At 42.8% G+C, this 25,910-nt stretch overlaps 1 protein-coding gene across 1 annotated transcript; it reads right to left on the reverse strand.

The window, feature by feature from the left end:
• Positions 1-2,180: 2,180 nt before the first annotated feature.
• Positions 2,181-19,598, reverse strand: MED17 (mediator complex subunit 17). Its single transcript, XM_069971986.1, has 12 exons — positions 19,273-19,598; positions 17,573-17,739; positions 16,815-17,034; positions 15,672-15,808; positions 14,722-14,806; positions 13,609-13,761; positions 7,823-7,953; positions 7,542-7,726; positions 6,612-6,749; positions 6,127-6,244; positions 5,701-5,860; positions 2,181-2,467 (listed from the first exon to the last, which is right to left on the reverse strand). Exons 1-12 carry the CDS (start codon positions 19,499-19,501, stop codon positions 2,262-2,264), a joined length of 1,929 nt encoding a protein of 642 aa, XP_069828087.1. The 5' UTR covers positions 19,502-19,598; the 3' UTR covers positions 2,181-2,261.
• Between the last annotated feature and the right edge of the window lie 6,312 nt (positions 19,599-25,910).

The raw sequence follows: 25,910 nt of genomic DNA on the forward strand, positions 1-25,910 counted from the left end.
GAAAATTATGGAAACACCACAGAAATGGACAGGAAACAGCAGGGGCAGGATGCATGGACGCCTCTGGGGCTGCCTAATGGCCCCATTATGCCAAATTCTGGGCAACAGTCGGGTGGTCGTATACAGTATGTGTATAACTGGTGCTTTTTTTTTAAGGCACCACGTGCACAGGACACAGCACAGTGAGGTAATGTCAGCAACAGGACAAATTGACTACTGACAGCTGCACTACAAGTCCAAGCCAGCAAAAAAATCTATGTTTTAAAAATTTTAAGCCCTTAGATAGGACTGTTGGGTTCTTCGTGTCGGATTCCTGCCTAATGGCACACTAATTCCCTGCCTAACAGACAGCAGCTCTCTCCCTATGCTCATCCAGCCTGTGTCTGACGCGAGCACCCTAGGACCTGATTCTTATATGCCAAGGTCATCTGATCTGGCCAGCCAATCGCTGCTATCGACATGTAGGGTTCCCACGTGATGCTACAAGCTCCCAAAGACTCTCCTGCATGATGATTGGCTGAAAAAAAAAGCCATCAAACATGCAGGAAGAGGAAGATGCCATTGTCTCGAGTATCGCAAGATGCTCGTCCGAGTAACAAGCACCATCGAGTACCCTAATACTCGCACGAGTACCAAGCTCGGACCAGCATGTTCGCTCATCTCTATTCGCTAACGATTTTGTAGCGAACGATTCTGAGATTATTACATTCACTGATAAGTTATGATCGTTTTTGCATCGTTATATGGTCGCTAATAGTTCCTCAGGACAGTCCACACAACGTGTTTAATTGGCGAACGACTTATTACACGGACAAATATGAGAAAGATCGGCGAACGACCAACGATAATTTTTCAACAAAATGAACGATTTTTCATTCGTCGTTTAATCGTTGGGTGTTATTACACGGACAGATAATCGTTCACTTCGATCGTTTTAGCGAATTTTTTTAACGATTATCGTTCCGTGTAATAGGGCCTTTAGGCTACATTCAGTGTTAATGGTGTACAGCACAGGTTTCTATAGGTATTCCGCCATGGATAGGAGGCTGACATATAATGTGACACGCCTCATTCATTTTAATGACCCTTACGAAGTCCCTGTGTTCTGTTGTTCACTGGTACACACTAATTTAAAAGGTGTTTCCCGGGATTAGAAAGATATAGCTTAAGGGCCCTATTACAGAGCGATAATTGGCTGAATTGTCCCGATTCGGCCGATTAACGGCCAGTGTAATAAAGACAACAATCAGCTGATGAAACAATTGGCCTGATCGTTGCTTTAGGCCAAAACCTAAAATCGTCCGCCATCTGCGCATCGCTACGTGTAACAATAATGCACGGCCGGCGGCTGATGATTCTACAAACAGACATTACCTATCCACGCTCCAGGTCAAGGATAGCAGCCCTGGAGCATGGATAGGTTATGTCTACTGTTTAAGCAAGGCCTGCAAGGACATTGGCAACGACGTCCGTGCAGCCCTTGCTAAACTATTATCGGGTCTCGTAACAGGCCCAGTAAAGGAGCGCTGATCTAGCAGATTGGCGCTCGTTTACAGTATTGATTGGCCCATGTAATAGGACCCCAAGTCCCCCACTCAGAAACAGCGCCGCTTTTATTTTCGATTTGGGTGTGTGGTATTGCAGCACAGTTTCATTGAAGTGAATGGAGCCAAGTTGTAATACCGCACACAGCCTGAGGACAGGGGTGGCGCTGATTATACAAGAAAGCAGCCATACTTTTCCAAAGCTAGATACCGTCTTTATTGGGATTTGATAACACATAGAAATGAATGGCAGCCACTGCTGTACACCACTGTATACACCTGCATCCCTATTCTTGATGGGTTCTGGGACATTCACCACAAATGCAGCGTCACCTTAAAGCGCATCCCATGTCAGGGTGACACACGTTCCTGTATCTTGCGGAGGACGCGCCCTTTAGTAGTATATGGTCATGTGTTTTGTGATATATTTAGCAGTAAGTTTATTCGAATAAAATCTGATCGGACTGGAAATTCTAGATCCCACAAGTTTTCATTCTGTAGTAGTAAATGTTCATAGAACTTTATATAGTTCCCAATTTGGCTGAACTTGAAAATGTAAACTCGCTGGGAACCAATGGGGACTTGTGTGTCGTCCCCCCCCCCCCCTATACATACAGGACGGAAAAAGAAAATTAGAAAAAAAAAACACTTGTTTATTGTAATGACATACAGTTCATCCACTGGGTGCATCCTGGGAATATTGCCGCCATCTACGCGCTAGCACGGGGTCAGCGCTGCCATTAATAATTCCATCTTATATACAAAATTGCGCCCCTCCATTTTATTCCACTGAATCTCCTTGAAGGGTCCTCGCAGGTAATTCCACTTGTTGTCCTGCAGCACATCGCTCTTGGGGAGCTCCTTACTCTGACATCGCGGGAACTGCACCATCACTTTGCTGCCACTCTCCGGGCCGTTGCGCACTACGTATAGGATATAGGAGAGGTAATAATAGCTGCAGCTTACACATCACCAACCAATTCCATCATACAGTGAAATCCCTTTAATATGAAATCCATTTAAAGAGACTCTGTCAGTAGGTTTATGGCGTCCTATCTCAGGGTGGCCTAAACTAGTGAGACAGAAGCTGAACGGAATAATTTATCACTTACATTGTTCTGTGCAACTGAGAATTAAAGGGGTAGTTCACAAAAAAAAAATCAACTGGTGCCAGAAATTTGTAATTTACTTCTATTAAAAAAATCTCCAGTCTTGTCTTGCAGGAAGTGATATTCTTTTCTATGGCGATTTGATAAATCAACTGGTGTCAGAAACTTACATAGATTTGTAAATTACGTCTATAAAAAACCTCACTCCTTCCAGTACTTATCAGCTGCTGTATGCCCTGCAGGAAGTGGTGTATTCTTTCCAGTCTGACACAGTGCTCTCTGCTGCCACCTCTGTCTATGTCAGGAACTGTGCAGACCAACAGCAAATCCCCATAGAAAACCTCTCCTGCTCTGGACAGTCCCTGACATGGACAGAGATGGCAGCAGATAGCACCGTTTCAGACAGGAAAGAATACACCACTTCCTGCAGGTCATACAGCAGCTGATAAATATTGGAAGACGTGATTTTTTTTAATAGAAGTAAATTCCAAATCTATATCACTTTCTGGCACCAGTTGATTAAAAAGAAAACATTTTTTGGTGAACAAACCCATTAAAGAATTGGCTGCGTTGAAGTCTAATACCCCAATCCTTCTCTCAGGAGGTCCCCTTATACATTAGAGGGTTGTGGGTCCTAAGGTGTAAGGGCGGCTATAGGGTCAGTGAATTATGATTATACATTAGATGAATAGGTGACTGCAAATAGATACTTGAGACAATCAGATCAGATGATAGATAGATGATAGATAGGACATAAATAGATAGATAGATAGATAGATACAAGACAGATAGACAGACATATCACAGACACATGAACAATTATATAGGTCAATAGTCTATGAGTATGTGGGTTGTACATGTCACACTGATGATAGGAGTAACGTCTAGGTTATGCTAATGACAGGAGGCTTTCTGTATATGCCTGGAGGCTGCGGAGGCCATGAGCAGGTCCTGGAGAGGCACAGATCTTCCCTGCTGTGATGTGTACAGGACTGTGCAGTATATAGCACCACCAGAAACAAGCCGCATACAGCTCAGCGCTGCAACAACACAGACCGGACAAGACTAGAGCAGTTTACTCTGGAATCTGCCCCGTTCTCACTTCCAGTTCATACAGAACATGTTGTATTTGGTTCTGACAGAAGAGACTTGTGGAGGCCAAACAGGCGCTGGTGAGAAGAATCCACACATGATTACTAGAGAGAATCAGCCATTCATTTCTCCTATGGCAAAGGTTGTTGGCTGTCAGATAAAGGTCATCATTTGGGGAGGCCCCTGGCAAAATATTTTACAAAAGCCGACACTCTAGGACTTGTATAATAATATAACACGGACATACACATACACATTCATTATATACACGGGTCGGTCCAATGTCACTGCTTTTCTTCTAGTTAGTAGGACAGGCTAAAGCGTCATTGATAGAACACCAGTCACTTCCAAAGAATTTTAGCACATTGTAAAAATACATTAAAAGTAGGTCTAGATGTTCCAACCCCGGCTGATCATTGGACAATTTCGAAGAAGTATTCGAGTGCCTCTTTTTTCTTTGTGTGTGGGAATGGAAACTGTCCCATAGTTCTACTATTGGGAGTCCGTCTCCGTTATGCAGACAAAGCTGGGAGAGAACACGCTCAGCACACACTTCTCCCCTTTAAAGTGTCACTGTCATTTAAATTTTCTTTGCAGAAATCAATAGTCCAGGCGATTATAAGAAACTCCTTAATTGGGTTTATTAGCCATAAAATGCATTTTTATCATGAAAAAGCAGTTTGAAGCTCCCCCCCCCCCCCCGTCTTCATTGTTTTCTATAGAGAGGGGAGGGGTGGAGGGAGATGAGGCACCAAAACAGGACAATAAAGAGTTAATTTACAGCTACAACACCGGGCTATCTCCTCTGAAGTCAGCACTGACCTCTGAATACTGGCTTTCACACAGGTCCCGTTGTGTAATCCTTTGTTCTCTGCTGGCAACTAATCTCCCTCCTCCTCCCCCTCCATAGAACAGACAGGAGCCGACTGATGTAAAAGAGTAGATTTCCTGATAATGAGCAGTAGATGAGAGAGAGAGAGAGGGGGGGGGGGGACCTGGGGAAAGTCTTTTTAAATGCAGATAATGGCATATTTCCCTAATAAACCCAATTACAAAGTTTCTTAAAATCGCCTGTACTATTGATTTCAGCAAAAAAAAAAAAAAAAAAAAAAAATACAACAGTGACACTTTAAGTTCTTGCTATTGGTGGGGTCTAAACACACATCTTGAACCTTGATTACACACCAGGTCAATGGATGGGGCAAAAAAATCTTAAAGGGGTACGCCAGTGGGATTTTTATTTTATTTTTTTCAAATCAACTGGTGTCAGAAAGTTATATAGGATTTGTAAATTACTTCTATCAAAAACCTCATGCCTTCCAGTACTTATCAGCTGCTGTATGTCCTACAGGAAGTGGTGTATTCTTTCCAGTCTAACACAGTGCTTTCTGCTGCCACCTCTGTCCATGTCATCTACTGCCCAGAGCAGTAGCAAATCCCCATAGATAAACCTCTTCTGCTCTGGACAGTTCCTGACATGGACAGAGGTGGCAGCAGAGAGCACTGTGTCAGACTGGAAAGAATACACCACTTCCTGCAAGGCAAACAGCATCTGATAATTACTGGACTTGATATTTTTTTGATAGAAGGAATTTGTTAGGACACTTACTAACAAGGGATTTGATTAAATTGGAATAAAACTTTCTGACCATAATTGATTTAAAAATGTATTTTGCTGGGGACGAAAAAACAAAACAGACAAACAAAAAAAAAAAAAAAATGCTTCCTTATTGGATGAGAATCTTCTCCTCTGGAGTTTTCTTGGTTTGTTGTTGCTTTATAACTTAATACACAGGCGCATTTATTTGTGACAAATCCCCCCCCCCCCCCCCACACACACATAATGGTGCACCCCTCCACTATAAGAAGAAAGTCATTCAGAAGAACAGGACCTAGTATTGAGGACAGACACAGAGAAAGGAAAACTGCAAAATGGGACACAATGGTTCCCATACCTGAAACGACATAATCCCCATTTGGAGAAGCCACAGTTATGGAGGACGCGTTGCCAATGCTTTCTACTGGGCCCAGACCCACATGGTTGCTGAAGCTGAGCACGTGCCAGCCCATGACTTTGGCCAACTGCTGAACTGCAAGGACCTGGTGCTGAGACATCTGAGAAAACACAGGAGGCAATAGAGAATTATCAGTATATGTTCTGCTCTTAGGATATACAGCTGTTATTCTATGAAGACTGAAAAGAGTGGCAGCATGCAATGATGGAGGTGTTTGGTGGCACCACAAAGACTGAATGGATTCCCGTTCTCAGGATAGGCAACTGGACCCCATCGACTAGCTTTCTATCCCCCATCATATTGATATGGCATAACAAGCTGAGACAGGAACACCCCTTTAAGCAGCACACTAATCTATAGGGTCACCTGTGACAGCAGGAAGTCTTGCAGCTCTTGCTCCTGATGGGACAGGGTGATGACTCGGCCATCTCTGTGCACAACTCTGATCTGGTCCACACCAATGTTCAGCTGTAACTGGATTGATCTAAAAAGGATATAAAAAAAAAAAAAAAGCAGATGATGCTGGGCTGATAACTCTGAGCGTCGGTGCACACATACATTTCTATCATATATCCTCTTCAGGAAATCACTACATGAGATGCTGCAACTAATCCGTGGTATACAACCGTCCCTGAAGGACAGCATTGCTGCACCAAAGACTACATATATGACACTGCACGCAGGATTTTGTCCTGGACGGCATATGGAAACTGCCAGTGTCTGGTTAGGTAGGGGCAGAAGTTGTGTCTCATTACCTGTTGGGAAAATATAACTCCCAAAAGCTGAAGAGCTGAAGAGTCACAGGTGTACATGATGGGGGGGGGTGTAACTCTAGAAATAGGACCACTCACTTGCAGATCTGTTCGTAACCTTGGGATGTGATTAGGACTTTCACACTGGACTCATAGACATCATTGATACTCGACCAATGGGCTTGGATTTGGGGGTCTTCTATTCTGCTGGCCAGGCTGTCTATAGTGCGGGCCGTCCTATTGTTAAAAAAAATAAAAAAATAAAAATAAAATGAAAATACACATTTAAAATAACTTTTGACATGTGATCCGGGAGAACACAAAAAGCTTAAAGGATACCTGTCACCCCCCGTGCCGGGGTGACAGGCTCCCGACCCCCTGTTAGAGCGCCCTATACTTACCTAATCGTGCCGGATCCCGCTTCCTGATGAGGACGGGTCACGGAGATATCAGCTCCCGAAGCCCGGCGCGCGCGCTGACAGGAGAGTCTGATGCCCACAGAGAATGACGGAGCATCGGACTCCCCATTCGTTCTCTATGAGCGTCGGACTCTCCTGTGAGCGTGCGATTAGGTGAGTATAGGGGGATCTAGCAGGGGGTCAGGAGCCTGTCACCCCGGCACGGGGGGGGTGACAGGTCCTCTTTAAAATGTGGGGGGTGGTCCCATTTTATAACACAATCATCTATCATTAGGATATGCCACCACATCATCAGTGGGGGTCTGGCTCTTTTGTGGGAGAACGGAGGCGACGTAGCTCTGGTTTAGAGTTGTGTCCCCTTCTGTGTTTTCCCAGCAAAGTTGCCTGATCTCCCCCCCCCCCCCCCCCAGCTATGCAGGGAACTGCAGCCTCCTCTGTTCACTTGCATCATAAACTTAGAAGGGGACACAGTGCTAAACCAGAGCCGCTTCCCTTTCAGTCTCAGGATTGGTCTGGGACCCTCAATGACCATATCCTAATGACGGGTCATCACTCATAGGATAGCCCTCTATTATTACAGAATCCATGCACCTTCTATGTGAGCCCTCACCTGCTTCGGAGGAATATGTGCTTGGCCTGTTTGATGATCTTCTCCAGGAGGCCTTCACTTTGCTGCATGGCACTAATCTCATTCTTATCAAAGGCCTGAGGCCCGGCCAGACGCATCCTCTTGTGACCGAACGGAGCGCTGGCCGGATGAGGCATGACAATGTTACTTAGCGTCTGCTTGTGGAACTGAGGGAACAAAGAAGACATGGCTGACTTACTAAGCCTATTCATTGCCAGATGTAGTCCGTGTCCCCACCAGTAAGGCTTGCCCCCCAGGGTCACCTCTCTGATCAGCTGGTGCAGGTTGTGTTCCAGGACGTACAGATGATCTTCAGGGTTTATCTTATCGGAAGACGACCTCTGAGACTTCTTATCGTTTGTGGAGTGACAAAAGGATATGGAGAGCTGGAGGCCTGAGAATAAGGACACAAACACACAGGCATTGTACTGTTCAGTCTCTGCATGACCAGGATCATCAGTGTCATCACAGTGTACGAGTGGTTAATTGGTCAAAAATTTAAGGAGATTTGTAGTTTACTTCTATTTAAAAATATACAGTACTTATCAGCTGCTGTATGTCCTGCAGGAATGGGTGTATTCTTTCCAGTCTGACACAGTGCGCTCTGCTGCCACCTCTGTCCATGTCAGGAACTGTCCAGAGCAGGAGAGGTTTTCTATGGGGATTTGCTACTGCTCTGGACAGTTCCTGACATGGACAGAGGTGGCAGCATAGAGCACTGTGTAAGACTAGAAATAATCCACCACTTCCTGTAGGACATACAGCAGCTGATAAGTACTGGAAGACTGGAGATTTTTTTAATAGAAGTAAATTACAAATATCTGGCACCATTGTTTTCCGCTGCAGCACCTCTTTAAAGCTTACTTGTCATAAAGAAAAAAAAGTTTTGACATGTCACAGAGATAAATCAAAAGTTCTGGCTGGCCAGGGTCTGCGTGTTCAGACCATGATTGATCAGGAGAATAAGCTGGGAGACAACTGTGCTGCCATGCGCTCCCCTCCCCGCTTGCATCGGGTGTCTGTTCAGGTCAAATAAAAGTTGAGCACTGACTTTTCCTAACTCGGACTGCCAAAGCAAACAGAGAGAGGAACCCATGGGAACACTGTTGTCTCCTGGTTTTTGCTATTGGTCAGTCGTGGCCTGATCACTCAGACCCTAACCGATCAAAATTTTTGACCAGTCAAAACTTTTTCTTATGACCGATAGACGTTAAACAATCTTGTAACTAGTTTTGATTCAACCTAACATTTTGTGTTCACGGCTTCTATGCAGACCCGTGCGTCTCCATGGTTACAGACTACAAACAAACCCTGTGTAGTCTGACCCTACAAGCATATTATCCTCCACTCTCTATTGTCTGCAGGTTAGGAAGAAATGGCAAAGCGGACATATGGAAGGTATAAACATGTTAAAGATTTTAAGAGACTTGTAATTGGGTTTATTAGCCGAAAAATACATTTTTATCATGAAAAAGCAGTTTGAAGCTCTCCCCCCTGTCTTCATTGTTCTCAATGGAGAGGGGAGAGATGAGGCACAAAAACAGGACAACAAAGAGTAAATTTACAGCTACATCACCGGGCTATCTCCTCTGAAGTCAGCACTGACCTCTCTGACCTCTGAATTGGGGCTTTCAGCGGCTCCCTGTGGTGTAATCCTTTGTTCTCTGCTGGCGACTAATCTCCCTCCTCCACCCTCCCCTCTCCATAGGTTACACAGGGCCCGACTGATGTAAAAAAAGTGGAGATTTTCTGATAATGAGCAGTAAATGAGAGAGAGGAGGGAGGGGGGGGGGGGGGGACCTGGGGAAAGTCTTTTTGAATGCAGATAATGGCACATTTGCCTAATAAACCCAATTACAATGTTTTTTAAAATCGCCTGGACCATTGATTTCTGCAAAAAAAAAAAAAAAAAAAATACAGCGACACTCAGACTCAGTAGTTGGATCCCCAAAAACAAGAAGATTCCTATTGTGCTCCCTCAACTCATGAATCATGCTAATGTAAAAGAAATGCATCAAAAGAGGCTTAGATATACACACCCACCCATGAAGAACAAATGCCGCACGTTCGCCATCAATGCACCAACGCAGCGCGCACGGTACAGTACAGAGAGGGAGCCGCATACAAAGCGAGCCCCATCCATAATGTGGGAAGTGTGGGGCGCCAGAGAACAGCCTGTGCACAGAGAGAGATGGATGTTTGTCTAGTACAAAGGCTGCCAAGGAAACGGCACGATGTGCTCGCTCTCTGGCTGTGCCTCTCTTTATGCCGAGGAGCCTCAAAATGTTCCAACTCTATAAAATATTAAGGCTTTAGCGCCGCACACAAAGAGCGCTCCACGGGGGAGGCAGCATTTACATTTACAAGGGCAGGAAAGATTGGCTTGTTTAACATGGAAAAGTAGATATTTTAAGGAGATTGTAAGTCGCTCCCTGAGATGCTTTGTTACCGTGTATAATAACTGCAGCGCTGCAACAGAGCCGAGGCCGCTGGATTCTCTATTGTCTGAGAAGCATTCTCACTTTTATACATTGGATTTTCCACTTGTGAACACAATGGAAGCTCATTTACAACAAGGGGCAATAAAGTGTGAGGCAGAAATAGAATTACATACAATGCAGGCTACATGCTTAACCTCCGCACTGCCAGGTTACTACTCTAGATGCGTGGGAGGGGGCTGCATCCACACAGCAGGATGCAAATAGAATAATAATTACTATATAAACACGTTGGATGTTTTAAATTGTGGGGGTCCAGGTGCCGGGGCCCCCATAGGTCGCTACAACTAAAGGGCAGAAATGTTCATGCAGACGCAGCCCATGCTCACTTTGAAAAGCTAAGCTGGTGGTAAATGGACTTGGAAAGAGCCTCAATGACTTTCAGTAAGGCTGGGTTCACACACAGTATATTTCAGTCAGTATTGTGGTCCTCATATTGCAACCAAAACCAGGAGTGGATTGAAAACACAGAAAAGATCTGTTCACACAATGTTGAAATTGAGTGGATGGCCGCCATATAACGGTAAATAACTTCCATTATTTCAATACAACGGACGTTGTTTTAAAATAACAGCAAATATTTGCCATTAAATGACGGCCATCCACTCAATTACAACATTGTGTGAACAGAGCCTTTCTGTGCAGGCACCACTCCATTTAAGCAGGGGACACGGGACCCCTGTACTCAAGAACAGTGGGTGCATTAATACTAGGACCCCTACCAATCCCCTATCACTGTATCGGTCATTGAGGGCCACATCACACAGAGCGATATCTGCTGAATCAGGCCGGTTCGTGCAGATATTGCCTTGTGTAATAAAGACAACAATCAGCCGAGGAACCAATCAGCTGATCATAGTCTTTTATGTTTTACCCCTTCATGATCGAGGTCATTGATGCCCGGATATCCGGGTCAAATTGAAGCAATGTCGCCTTTACGTCTTCTAAGAGCCATAGCGCTTGTTGGGGTGTTTTTTTGCGCCATGATCTCTAGTTTTTAATGGTATAATATTGGTGTAAGAGAAAAATTTTGATTTTATTTATGTTTTCTAATATTTAATCTTAAAAAATTAGCAATCCTGTTTTTTTTTTCCGCCTTTTCATTTCCGCTGTTCATTGTGCGGGAACAATATTGGTATAGATTAATAGATCTGACAATTCCGCACGCCATGATATGTAATATTTTTTTATGTTTTCTTAAGATTTTTATTTGTATAATGGGAAAGGGGGTAATATAAATCTTAGGGTTTTTTTTTTATTAGAATAGGTTTTAAAACTATTTTATTTTTATTTTTTTAACACATTTTGCATTGCATATAAGTCCCTCAGACTTCTATACGAACAGAACGAAGATCAGACAGGACAGAGGTAAGTGGCTTACCCCTATCTGTCGGCGCGTGATCGGGATCCCAGCAACCATGCTGCGGGGGTCCCAATCAGTCAGTGACAGGTCCTTTGAGAAACCGATCGCTAATCTCAGAGAGACAAGCCAAACGATAACACTGCCGGCTGCTAGTGAAAGCGCTCAATGCAGTAAAAACCTAGGTGCATTGCCCCCTGGGAAACATGAACATGAAAAGAAGAGTCCGTGGAGCCTCATTAAAGAGTCTTGAAACACAGGACTAGCCAGATACCCCTCTGGGAAGGACCCAGCCAATGGGTGGCTCCATATCATTAGATTGCATATACTGATCTATGCTATGACATAGCATAGATCAGTGGTATTGGCGATGTATGCATAATATGGTGGTTTTGGTGTTCTTTTTCTTACAGGAGCCACCCCCCTTAGCTGGGTCCTTCCCGGAGGGATATCTGGCTAGTCCTGTGTTTTAAAACTCTTCAATGAGGCTCCACAAGCCCATTGATGCACAGATGTCCGGGTCAAATTAATGCCATGTTTCTCCTCGCCTTCTAAGAGCCAGAGCGCTTTTATTGTTCCACCTACAAGGCTGGTTGGGGTGTCATTTTTTGCGCCATGATCTCTATTTTTTATTAATACCATATTGGTGTAACAGAAATTTTGATCGCTTTTAATTTTTTTCTGATAAATAATTTAAAACAAACAGTAATCCTGGTGTTTTTTTTCTGTTTATGCCGTTCACAGTGCGAGAACAATAATTATTTTAATAGATCGGACAATTCCGCACGCTACGATATATAATATGTTTATTTATTTTTATTATGGGCAAGGAGGTATATTAAACGTTTATTTGGGAGGGGGGTTATAATTTTTTTTTTTTAAATACTTTCCAAACTTTTTTTTATTACACTTTATTTACACAGTGTTATCGGTGATCTATGCATAGAGCCTGCCTGAGAGCAGACTCTATTCATAGATGGCTCATCTGACAGGAAGGAAATAAGAGGCTTACCCCTACCCGTCGGTACAAGCGATCAGGACCCTGTCCTGTTACAGAGTACCTTAAACGCTGCAATCGCTATAGATTGCGGTGTTAAAGGGGTTAATGAGAGGCAGGTGCAGGATCATTATAATCATTATGATCATTATCCTCGGCGTCCCTGCAATCTCGGCTACTATTTGTCATGCAGGAAGTAGTGTTTTATTTTCAGTCTGACACAGTGCTCTCTGCTGACATCTCTGGCCGAGACAGGAACTGTCCAGAGCAGGAGAGGTTTTCTATGGGGATTCATGGAAAACCGAGACAGAGTTCTTGTTTCGGCCAGAGATGTCAGCAGAGAGCACTGTGTGAGACAGAAAATAAAACATTTCCTGCAGGACAAATAGTAGCTGATAAGAATGGGAAGACTTGAGATTTTTTAATTAAAGTAAATTACAAATCTATATAATTTTCTGATATCAGTTGATCTGAAAGAAAAAGATTTTCGCTGGACAACCCCTTTAAACTAAAGTGTCACCCAGTTGTGGCACTGCACTATAATACAGGCTGTAATGGCATTACTCCTATGCTTCCGTTCTAAAGAAAGCATTAGTATAAAGGCTGGAAGCTGAGGACTGATATCAGTATACTGGGGCTTGGCATAGGGTAGGAAAATACCCTTAACGCTGCGTTTTTATCGCTGCGTTTTTGGTGCGATTTTTACATGCGAGTTTTGATTTTCACATGAAAATCATGTAAAAATCAAAACGCGCATGTAAAAAACGCAGCAAAAACGCAGCAATAAATATGCAGCGTTAAAAACGCAGCGATATGGTACGTGTGAAGGCACCCTTAGGGTGCCTTCACACGTACAGGATCTGCAGCAGATTTGATGGAGCAGATTTTATGCTACATTTAGTCTTTAAGTCACAATGATATCTACGGCATCAAATTTGCTGCAGATCCTGTACGTATGAATGCACCCTTTAAGTCAGTGGTAGGAAACCTTGGCCCTCAAGCTGTTGCAAAACTACAACTACCATCATGCCTGCCATAGCTTTAGCATGATAGTTGTAGTTTTGCAACAGCTGGAGAGCCAAGGCTCCCTACACTAGCTTAAGGTCTTGGAATAGTACAGTATGTTCTCTGTGTGATAATTGTACCCAGGTGCATGTTATCATACCTTGTTGGAAAATTCATGTAAAAACCTACCAGGAAAGGGCTGGGAGATGATCTGGTTCTTGACGACAATGTGAGGGATCTGGGACTTGATCTGAACAGCTTCGCGAGACAACTGTGCAAATATTTCTTTACACAGCAGAACGTTCTGAGCGGCTTCCAGCTTCGTCTGCCAATGCGGCGTCCCTGCAATCAGGAAGCATAATGGGAAGTCAATATTGTGCGTGCCCAATGATCTTCAACAGATGGCACCAGCCGAACATGGGGACTGGCAAACACCATAAGGAATACAGGACAAAGACGTGGATGATCACGGCCTACACCTCCACTGGGAGTTCCAGGCTCACCGATCTCTTGACAGATTACACATAGGCCTCCAAGTATAAGCTTTCTGCAGCCCGATCACTGAAGGACAGAACTCTGACACTTTACTTATACTTTGTTTTTATTGACTGTCCGCAGTCAATGAATGTGAACATTTTTTCATCCAGAGGCTGAAACCTTCTACAGATCTATAATAGTGGTACCTCAAATTACAATATTAATCATTTAAAGACCTGGCCTATATTGACTTTAAGGGAACCAGTCATCAGTTTCATGCTGCCTAAACTACGGGACGTGAAGCAGAAACAAACTCCCTTGGGCTATAAGTCACAAACAGGGCAGAACCAAGGGGGTCCCAGCTGGATCTCCTCCCACACACAAAAACCTATCAAGGAAGCCTGGTGAGGAGAAGCCAGCTGGGATCACGCCTGTGACTTTTCATTCTGATCCTAGTCTTTTAGAGGGAATTATAGCAAACTGTAATGTGGGAATCTGACCTTGTTTCATGATGTCTGTGATTCAGGCAGCATGAAACACATAACAGGTTCCCTCTAATAACCACATGTTTTTTTGCCTCGCCTCACCATATACATTGGAGAGGTGATATGAATGTGTTTAGTAGGGGTGTGACAACTGGGATCCCTCAGCACTCCTTGTCACTGGTAAGGTGGGGAAGAACATGATTATTTACACTACCTCTCCATTCATTTGCTATGAGAATTACATTTAAGGAAGAAGTTGACAGCTCCTCTGTTAATTCTAAGGAGTCTAAGAGACTACACTGTAATGTATAAGAGACATGATGTAACGCTCAGATCGTACCTGGCTTGGCTTTTGGAACTGGCCTTTTGAACAGATTAACTGTGCCGAGGTCACCAATATCTGACGACTGCTTCTGAATGGAAACCTGAAACAAATCCAATGCAGTTGTGTGGTTACACCATTTGTTGCAAGATGGAGACCAAACAAATGTAAAAATTGTAGTTCTTTATGGTGAAGGGCTCTTTCCATGATTGCTTATTAAAAGGAGAAGTTCCACAAAATTCTAAAAAAAGACAGGAAGGTATAATAGACAAAGTACACTTACCTATCCTCCTGCCCTGTGCCGCCTCTCCCGGGTCCAGCTGATAAGGCTAGGTTCACACTGCGTTTTCAGCATCCGTTTAACGGATCCGTTTTTTTTAACGTCCAGAAAAATAGGGTCAGCAACGTTTTTTGGTCCGTTTTGGTCCGCCAAAAAAAACGGATCCGTTTTTTTTTTATAATGGAAGTTAATGGAAAAACGGATGCACACAAATGAATCCGTTTTTTGCAAAAAACGGATGCGTTAAACGGATGCTGAAAACGCAGTGTGAACCTAGCCTAACCGTCAGTGTCCTGCAGCTCTACCAGCTGCAACATCATGTAGCCGACTGAGTGACTGCCCGCTCTGCCAGTGACTGGGGTGGGACACCGCCCACTCACTGACTGGCAGAACAGGCAATAACTCAGCTGGGCCATGACATTGCAGCTGGAAGAGATGTCTACTTACCCGGTTTAAAGCCTAAAATCATATTCAGTGGCCATCAGCCATAACCAGGAGCGGCGTTATCCTCAGTTCAAGATACTTGTGAACACCACATACATCTTAGTAACATTAGTTCTAGCGCATTTGTGTAAAGATTGAGTCAATCAGTCCACTATCTCAGCTTCCTGACCCCCTCTATGGGATGATGGGGTCACTTCTAAAGCTTTCAATCCTGTAAGGTTTTATAATACAAGAGAATACAGACCTTGAGGTAAGCGGAGCCCTCCAGATCGCTGGGTATCTGAACATCCAGAGGACAGTAGTCTTCTGGGATTTTCTTATCCAAGTCAATGTCGGTGTTCTTTATTACTTCAAATGTTCCTTGGTGAGGAAAGAGTGAACCTATACAATTGAGGGAACAGATGGGTCATAATAAGCAGATAGAAAGAACTACAACTCCACAGAGCAGTAGGGAAAAAATCACCAGCTCTCTATCACCACCTACAGGTAGTTACCCTGTAGGACATCATCAAGCTAAAAAACGACCTGACACATGATCAGGCATGTTAGCCAAACCAGAATCTCTTTCAAAAGAAAGTCACCCATCTGTAGACAGTCGTTTCAGGGTTCTTCCCTTTTATCAGTATAAAGCAGGATGCTAGTTGGCTGGGTAAGACTGATGTCACTCAGGGGGTACTGGCTTACATTCTGAGTCTTAAGCCCCTATTCCATGGGTCGTATAGAGGAGCAAATACGTCCGAATACGGACGATATTCGTTCCATGGAATAGGGCCTTTAGATATAATGCTCAAGGAGGTATCAATATAGAGACAGTTTTCTTCCTTATGGAGAAAAGCTAATATGTATATACTTTCCCCCAATGGAACCTATAAGACTCTGCACATCAGAGAGAACCTGTAACCCCAATAGCGGACAATCTGTAGGAGACCAGGGAATCAACATCCTGAACTTCCTAAAGTGTTTCTGTGTCATCAATGGTATATCACTTGGATAATCCAGTCAGTTTAGCAATAGATGTGTGCATAGGGAACAAGAATTTCCTTCAGAGTTGCCCTCTTAGGGTATAGGCACACTGCGGAATGGCAACCCGTTGCGCATTCCGCAGCTTGCATCCGCCGTCGGACTGTGGCGGGCACGCGCATCTCCGCCTCCTGTTCATTCTTTGGACGGACGACGGAATCCATTTGTGCATAGAATGAAGTCTATGACACGGGTGGAGACACGTGCGCCCGCCACAGTCCGCAGGTGGGTTCGAGCTGCGGAATGCACGACGGGTTATCCGTCGCCATTCCGCAGTGTGCACATACCCTTAGATTGACTGACAGCTACAAACTTTTACTGCCCATTCGCTAGTGTGTCCTCTGTATCCATACGATACAAGATCTACCTGCACTCCTGTAGCTCAGGTCCCCCAGGATCTTGTCCCCCAGCTTCCTCAGCTTCCAGTGCTGGCGTAATCTCAGCAGTTCAGAATTGAAGTCTCGCTGCCTCTTGTTCTCCTGGTTCTCCGCCACAGACTTTGACAGCCGCTCGCCTCCTTTAAGGAGAATCTGTGCAGCACTGAGGAGGGATTTCCGCTTAGAAACCAGCAGTAAACCGTGCTGATTCTGAAAAGAGAATATAAGTATATAAAGCGAATGGTTCAAGGGTTCAATTCATTGCAAATTTCCTTACTGCTGAACCCGGTGATAGTATCCAGTGTCGCATCCTAGTGGCAGCAGCCTATACCCACTGGTGCTGTCTCCTCCAATAACACAAGAAATACTAAAAGCAAAACCTCTTCAGACTTTCCTCACATGTAACCAGAGTGTGGACAAGGGCCTTTTCTTCACAGCCTTAATGATTCTTCAGGGAATAGGTGATCATTGAAATCTTGGGAAAGCCCCTTTGATGCTGGGTGCCCACTAGCAGTGTAGGGATGTACAGTTACATCTGTATTATGTCTGCGTGTCGTGGCCGATCCATAGGATGACCCAAGCTGGCAGTTCAGGTCATCAGGCCAGAACTTGTAGCCCTAATATAGATGGAAAAATGCTGCAGTATTATGCTTATGTGAATCCCATCTCAAAGGAATGGGGGGGGGGGGCCCGAGATAAGCCGAGAAATATTTTATTGGTTGCCGTTGCATCGATTTCAACTGAATACCTGCTTTGGGGTCAGCGACTCCTGGGACACGGGATCCAGATGCATGTACCTCTTGTCCTTCACTATGGTCAGCACATCATACAGCACACACATCTCAGTCAGGGACCCTCGTAGATGGTTCCTTACAGAGTCCCAAGGCCACAGTGATGGCTGGAATTTGACCAAACCTGAAGGGGATTAGAATCAATATCAGTGATAAGAAAATATAAATGACTATAATGTCTCTAGAGTGTCACTGCCATACATATTTATGAGATGTGAACTGTATAAAAAGGGTTACGCAGAATCAGCTTCTCTCCTGTCCTCAGTTTGTGTGGGGTTTTGCAGCTCAGTCCCATTAAAATGAATGGAGCTGAATTGTAATACCGCACACAATCTGAGGGCAGGGGTGGTGGTAATGGAAGGGGGGGGGGAGTCGCTGTTTTTGCAAGAAAGTAAAAAGGAGGAGAGGTTTTCTCTCTCTTTTTTTTTATAATTTTTTTTTATTGAATTTTTCACAACAGTAAGCCATATGATAAATGTCTCAAACCATCATAGTAAGACACAAAAAGATAAAATAAACATGTCCAAGGAACAGGAGAGTTTTTCTATGGGGAGCTGCTGCTGCTCTGGACAGTTCCTGACATGGACAGAGGTGGCAGCAGAGAGCACTGTGTCAGACTGGAGAGAATACACCACTTCCTGCAGGACATAAAGCAGCTGATACGTACTGGAAGACTGGAGATTTTTTAATAGAAGTTATTTAGAAATCTATATAAAACTTAGACAGTTGAATTAAAAACCATTTGTTTTCTCTGGACAGGCAGAGAGCTGTGATTGGTCACAGGTGGCTCCCTGCCCAGATGACTAGTTGCCGGCCTCTCCCAGCCTCATGCGGTAGAATAAAAGTACTTTTCTTCTTACTAAAGCTGCTGCGGCTGGAGGCCTCTGGGGGCTGCACAGTACCTCTATACCAGGGATGGGGAACTTTCTACCCTCCAGCTGTTGTAAAACTACAATTACCATCATGCCTGGGCAGCCGAAGCATGATGGGAATTGTAGTTTTGTAACAGCTGGAGGGCCAAAGGTTGCCCCTCCCTGCTTTATACCATGATTCTGGGAAGCATATTAGCACAATTGTACTGACTGGTACTGGTTGTATACACAGCGCAGAACCACAAGCGACACCTCTTACAAAACTCCCACTAATGTCAATAGTAATGACACAAATTGCTGTCTCGGTTTTTTAGCTTCTTGATAACCTTCGATGCCTGGAGATGGGAATGTATCAATTAAAGGAATAATAATCGGTAATGGATAACAGAATGGTGGGGGGTCGGAGTGTCTGCACCGCCGCTCATCATCCGGCAAGAGTGTCGGCTTACTTATTATTTACCAGCTACAGCGCCCAGCATTGTGCAGTGGCCGTGCCTGGTATTACAGCTTATTCCTGAAGCGACCACAGGTAAGCTGCAGTACCAGACACGGCCATTAGCAAGAGTGGGGCGCTATGCTGGTAAATTGTGGCAGTGCCAGGAGTCTGTATGTACTACTACTACTACAACTACTGTATGTAATAAGACATTCACTGGTCATATACTGCAGGAAATATAAGACAGAGTCTGATCTCCACAACTCCTGCGGCTGACATGACATGATGGGAGCTGTAGTTTTAATGTAAGGCTGGGACATTGAGACACACTGAGCAGCAGCATACTCACCCTCCTCCTCCTCTTCCTGATTCACCCAGTCGTTCTCCCGGGCTGCCACTAGCTCTCCATTCTCCTCATCAGAATCCTGCCCGAAGTCTATCCTCTGCGCCAGGCGGGCCAGGTTCTGCGACATAGACAGCGGCTGCACGTAGGTCTCCGAGCCATCCAAGCCCACTTCCTGCACCTGCTTCTCCGCAGAAGACTCGATGCTGATCTGCACCGCCGGTCCCCCAGACATGATCTACCGATCACCGAACCCGGCTACAATCACTTTCTAATAAAAAAAAAAAAAACTCAGGGCGCGCGCTGATGACATCACAGTCATGTGACCGGCGCGACATGACGTTTCGAGTAGCAGCGTCCCTGGCGACCGCAAGTGTACCATGTGACCCTCATTGCGCCAATAAATCTTTAGAGTACCACGTGGCCTCCAAGCGGCCAATAACCATCTAGTATTACCATGTGACTATCATTCCACCAATAAACAACCTCTATCGTACCATGTGACCTCTAATTCACCAATAAACCTCCAGTGTTACCTCGTGACCTTTTACCGACCAATAAGACTCCGGCCTCTTCTTCAGTTTCGTCAGTCTGTCGGGTTGCTGCTGAGGGGAAGGGAGGGAATGGTTCTGGCTCCTGTGTCCTGGCGTTCTCATATGGCGCCACAATGCTGAAGCACGAGTGATCGTTGAAAAAACATTTAGTAGATAAGATAAAGATTAGTTTTGACAGTTTAGTGAGGCGGCAGTACGGCTTGGAGCGGGATGGGGGCCGCTGTGAGGCGCCGTTTCCCGCCATTTTTTTGTGTTTGCTGTACACGCAGGGTTTTAGTATTTTGTGGTGCCGTGAAGTCTCCAGGACGCCATTAACCTGCATAGGAGACCTCACTATGGGGGCTGACAATGAAGGGAATGGGTGCAATGTAAAAATAAGGTGGAACTAAATTTGAGGAGATAGAGAAGCCCCTAAAGTAGCAGCACAGACAGAGAATAAATCTAGTACTGAGGAAACCTGAAGACTGGAGTGAAACATAGGGAACTGTAATGGAGCTGAATAAGAAAATGAAGGATAGGACTTGGATCTTAGATGAATCACAGATATGTGCTAGGAGATGTAAAGAAGTTTGAATGAATAATATGAGAAAAGGGGACAATAAAAGCTTGATAGAAGATAAGAAAAAAAAATATATATATTAATATTACAATGTGAAAAACACAGTGAGAAAAACTACTTGATCCAGAAATGAGACAATATCAAAATATAACACTAGTAAAAAGCCATATATATATATATATATATATATATATATATATATATATAATATATATATATGTATATATATATATGTAGTAGGAAGCGGATTTAGTGAAAGGAGAAAACGACGCATAACAGAAGTACTAGTTCTGAAGCCAAGAAAACCTGGAAAAATGTGGAGTGACATATTAAAAAAAAAATGTTATGGCACAGAATATCAGTACTTTTTTAGGCTAGAAAAACAAAAGAAAATTTGAAAATTATTCGAATTATCGATATATACCTCATGAGGCTTATAGATTTGTAGCAGAAATTTGAACATTATGAGGAAAAAGCAGACCTGCGGGATTACTAAAATCTATTACAAAACAAAGTTTAGAGTTGTGGCTCCAGTACAGGGAGCAGCAGGATGGAGACCTCCGTGTCGCTATGAGGCGCCATTCTCTGCTACTTTTTCTTGCTGTGCATGCAGGCTTTTGCAAAATCAGCAGGACGTTAATGACCAGCATATAGCGGTGCCCAAATGAGGTCCTGCGGTTACAGGCAATGAAGAAAGTGGGTGACGTGAATGTTGGTTTTATTTGTATAGCGCACGCAGATTTAGGGATCTGAAGAAAAAAATCTGCGGTACAGTCTACAGTATACCATATAGGGGTATTTGAACGGTTTAGAATTTTTTTTTTTATCAAATGAAAAAGCAGAACTCCAGAAGAGTAAAATGTATTACAACACAAAGTTTACAGATATAATGTGGCTAGGTCCAAGTGTTGTGAGGCTGTAATATGGCAGTGATGATATCCTGCTGACTGCTGTATACATGAAGGTGTTTTGTGCGCTTTTTGGGCATACGCCATATAAAGTTTATAATCATACAGGAGATTGATGAGGTGTCAGTAAAACGTTTATTACGTTTTTTAATTTTTCTTCATACTTTTTTTCACACGATTTCTTTCATGCTTGTGTTTAACCCCTAGATGCACCAGGATGTTACTGTACATCGTTAGGGGAGTTCGGAGGGGGGCCCCCATTCCCGCTAATTAGGCTTTTAGATGCAGCTGTCAGACATCAGAGCAGTGATACTAGAAGTGTTTAAATATTAGAATCACCCCTCTTTTCCCATTTTATAAACAAACATATCTGGTATCGCGGCGTGCATAATCGCCTGAACTGTTAAATTATATTCCTGATCTCGCACGGTAAATGGTGTAAGCGCCCCAAAAATTCCAAAGTGCAAAACTGCGCATTTTTGGTCACATCAAATCTAGAAAAAATTGTAATAAAGAGCGATCAAAAAGTCGCATATGTGCAATCAAGGTACCGATAAAAAGTACAAATCATGCCGCAAAAATGACACCTCTCACAGCCCCATAGACCAAAGGATAAAAGCGGTATAAGCATGGGAATAGAGCGATTTTAAGGAACATATATATATATTTTTTAAAGGTTTTAATTTATTAAAAGCCATCAAATAAAATAAAAGTTTTACAAGTTACATATCGTCCTAATCGTACTGACTTGAACATATAAGAAGTCCGTTTTACCCTGGGCCAACGGCATAAAAACAACCCCCCCCAAATAAAAAAGCGTTTTTGTTTTTTTTAATTTCACCAAACATATAATTGTTTTCTGGTCTCACGGCATATTCTAGGCAAAAATTACATCTGCCATGTGGCTGTGTCCCCTAAGGGTTAAATAAATAGTTAAAAAATGCATGTGGAAGGCCTGATACTGAAAGAATAATAAAAATACAAATGTACACAGATGTAGTGGTAAAAATAGCAATAGTTGACATATGCAATAAGGCTATGTTCGCTCTTTTTTTCTCTTAAGTTTTGGAAAATAAAAAATGATGTCCATCATTTCGCTGTTTGGCCGCCCATCATTGCAATGATGGCTGTTGGCACATTAGTTTAGGTGAACTAATTTCCTTTTGGGTGTGTTTTTAATTGAAAAGTCCATTAAATTTAATCGTAAAAACAGTGAAAGGACAGTGATAAAGAGAAACTGAACTGTTAATAAATAACGTCCGCCTTTTCTTGTTTTTGACCTTCCTTGTGTGAAAATAGCCTAAATCTGGTGCACGTATTAGACATACAGTGGTAACAAAAAGTTACAATAAAAAAATGGGGTTTAAAATACACGAAGGAAGAAGGAAAATATGTTCATTTTTCAGTGGTGCAGATGCTTTTAAAATGTTAAATTATCGCCCTAATAACTAATTTCACCTCACCAGAGGAGTCATCTGGATATAGAACTATTGGCAAGATCGATTGGCCTTTTATCAGCTCTGAAGGGTGACTTTATATTGTAAGTGGGCTAATGACGTCTGACAAATCAAGAATCAATGTTCAAAACAAGCCATCTGATAGCCATTATGAGACATCAATAAAAAGAAAGAATAGTGACCTGGCAGAATGAAAGGGCCTTATGGGTTGAGGTAGTCATACTGTATGCATGAGGACATGAAAAGGATGATAGCCAGCAAATTACAACATTTTCATGGTGTAGTGGGCAAAAGTGGAAAGAATGACATGCAGTCAGTGATGCTATAATAATGCATAAAAGAAATAGACTAAGAAAAGGGCAATTATGTAGATTCAGGGCATCAGAACAGGCACATTTGAGGTGTACTTTTGTATTGGAGGAGTAAAGAAATATATTGCGACTGCTACACAAGTGAAAAATTGATTAAGGAAAGGCAGCGACCTTCATTGAGTTTCTTCGTTATACAGTAGTATCTTATCCAGATATCCTTGCATGGACCTACTATTTGCACTTGGCAGATACCAAAGAAACATAGTTTGTTGCACTTTTATTTCCCCCCCCAAAATGCTATTGTATTTTTCAGAATAAATTACAATAAAGCAATAATAAAAATAGCAAATTAATGCAGAGCATCCAGATGTCTCAAAAATATACAATGATGTCAAATAAAGTACAGTGGTGCCTTGGATTACGAGCATAATTAGTTCCGGGACCGCACTTGTATTCCAAATCCACTCTTAAACCAAAGCAAATTTTCCCATAAGAAATCATAGAAATGCCGACAACTGGTTCCACACCTCAAAAAATTATTTATTATTCTGAATAACATGTAAAACAAATAAACATTCAGAAAGAGCTGAATATGTGATATTATAAGTTACTGTACAGTAATGGAGAGGATGGGAACCACAAGGGCTGACAGAGACTGCAGGGAGTATGAAGGAATGAGCAGGGCAGGTGTGGGCACATACATGCAGCACTCTCTGTCCAGGGAGAGAGGGGTTACCGCTATCGAGAGATTACCTCCACAGTCCTGTCCCCTGATGTAAGCCCCAGCCTGAAGTGGATCCGCTATGATTTGGACGGTGAGGGAGACTTCCTGGGTCAGAGTACAGGGCTGTAGACCCAGCTATGCAGACCATGCCCCTCCTCCACTCGCGCTCCCACCCAGTACAGGGAGCTCTTAAACCAAAGCAATGCTCTTAAACCAAGTCACAATTTTGAAAAACAGAGCTCTTAAACCATGGTACCACTGTACATGTAAACATCAGCATACACTACTGTTATACAATAAATATAACAAGGAGTCTTAGAATTATGGAGGGAAACCATAGGTATATATTATAAATTATTAATGATATGACTTATTACATAAAGTAATATCGTTCGATATAAAATAGCTCGAGCATCATTTAGATGTGCAAAGTTAGGGAGGATAGGAGTGGTCGTGTAAATGTATAGATATATGTTGTATGGTGTTCTGCTAATTATATGTGCAGGAGAGGTGTGAAGCACTTAGGAAGAATCATTCGGTATGTGAGTATATTAATAAGCCCACTAGCTAAGTAGAATGAAGAAGTGATGTTGTGTTTAAAGACATCACATAAAAAAAGCATGACCATGATTCATGGTGAGATTTGTGATAAATAAATGAAGACTGTCAGAGTTGTTGTTCAGTGAGATGTGTTGTAACAGAGACAGGTAGTAAAAGGATTACCGAACTGTTTTATACTCTTGGAATTTCTTATAGTAAAGAAATATGTTACATTAACACCTTGTATGAGACAAAAAAGTGGGTTATGCTACTAGAATTAAAAGCTCCATTTCAGAAGGCAAAACAGAAGGGATACAATTAATAAATGACACTGTTATATGTATTGGACATAAACGTGACGTTTAATTTCCCTTTTCTCTTTATTTTCTCCTCCCCTGCCCTCCATCCAAATTGTTGTTCATATAATTAAACATATTCCCATCCATTGTAGGTATGTATGATGAATGTTGCAATATCGGATACTCATCCAGTAAACACATACGTAACAAAATGTACATAAAAAAAATAAATCTGAATATTAAACTATAACAAACAAAAAAAAAAAAAGGGAGGGGGGGGGTCTGCTAGCCAGCCAGGTAATAAGTAGTTAACCTATGGTAATATCAGATTTCCGAGAGAACCTGCAAGTTCCTGAGTGTATGTACCAGCGTGTATGTTGGAATTTTAGCATCAACGAATGCCGTTCATTAATAGATAAGGTAGAAGAAATAAAAGGTCTCCATCTTGAGAAGAATATACTTATAATTTAATCCGAGCCTGATAAAGCACGGGGAACATCATACAATATAAGTAGCTTCATTTGTTCCATAACTTCGGACATGGTTGGTGGGTCTTTCACGAGCCAAAGCCCCAATATACATTTTTTCAAGGACAGTATAGATAAATGAGGACCAGGTACAACTAAGACACCCCTGGAAGGGTCTTCAGAGAAAAGAGGAATAGAATGGAACAGACATTGTAAAGGTTCTAATAGTATATTATGTTCCCAAATGGTCTTAATCCATGAAAGCAGCTCGGCTCAGATTGTTTGAATAAATGAACACGACCATATGCAATTATATAAATCAGCATCATGTAATCCACATTTCGGGCATGGGCGAAGATAATTTGGAGGAGGATTAGCATAAGGGATATTAAAAGCATATGTGGCTTTGTGCAAGAGACGTAGATGCATCTCCCTCCAGTCCTCACTAGGTATGCCCGTACGATCTTCAGACCCTTTAGAAGCTGTGAGCGTAGAGAAGGTGAGGGTATCTGGGCACTTCAGTGGTTAAACAGGTTATGAGAAGTATTAAATAACACTACTTCTTTCAGAGAGGCATAAATGTTAGATAACTTTTCATAGAGAGCAGAAGGGCCCACCAACATATCAAAATTGTTGCTCTTTTCTACTAAGGCAAAGCCTTTCACTAGAGAATTACAGTAGCTTCTAATTTGGTAATACTGGAGAACCTGTGATGGAGTGAAATCCCAATGATGACTGAGTTTTTCCCTTGTAAGCATTTCCCCAACAGATTTATCTAAGAGATCTACCAGTTGAATATCTTTAGAACGCCAAATATTTAAGATT

Source organism: Dendropsophus ebraccatus, chromosome 5, assembly GCF_027789765.1.
Source record: "Dendropsophus ebraccatus isolate aDenEbr1 chromosome 5, aDenEbr1.pat, whole genome shotgun sequence".
Taxonomy (NCBI): Eukaryota; Metazoa; Chordata; class Amphibia; order Anura; family Hylidae; genus Dendropsophus; species Dendropsophus ebraccatus.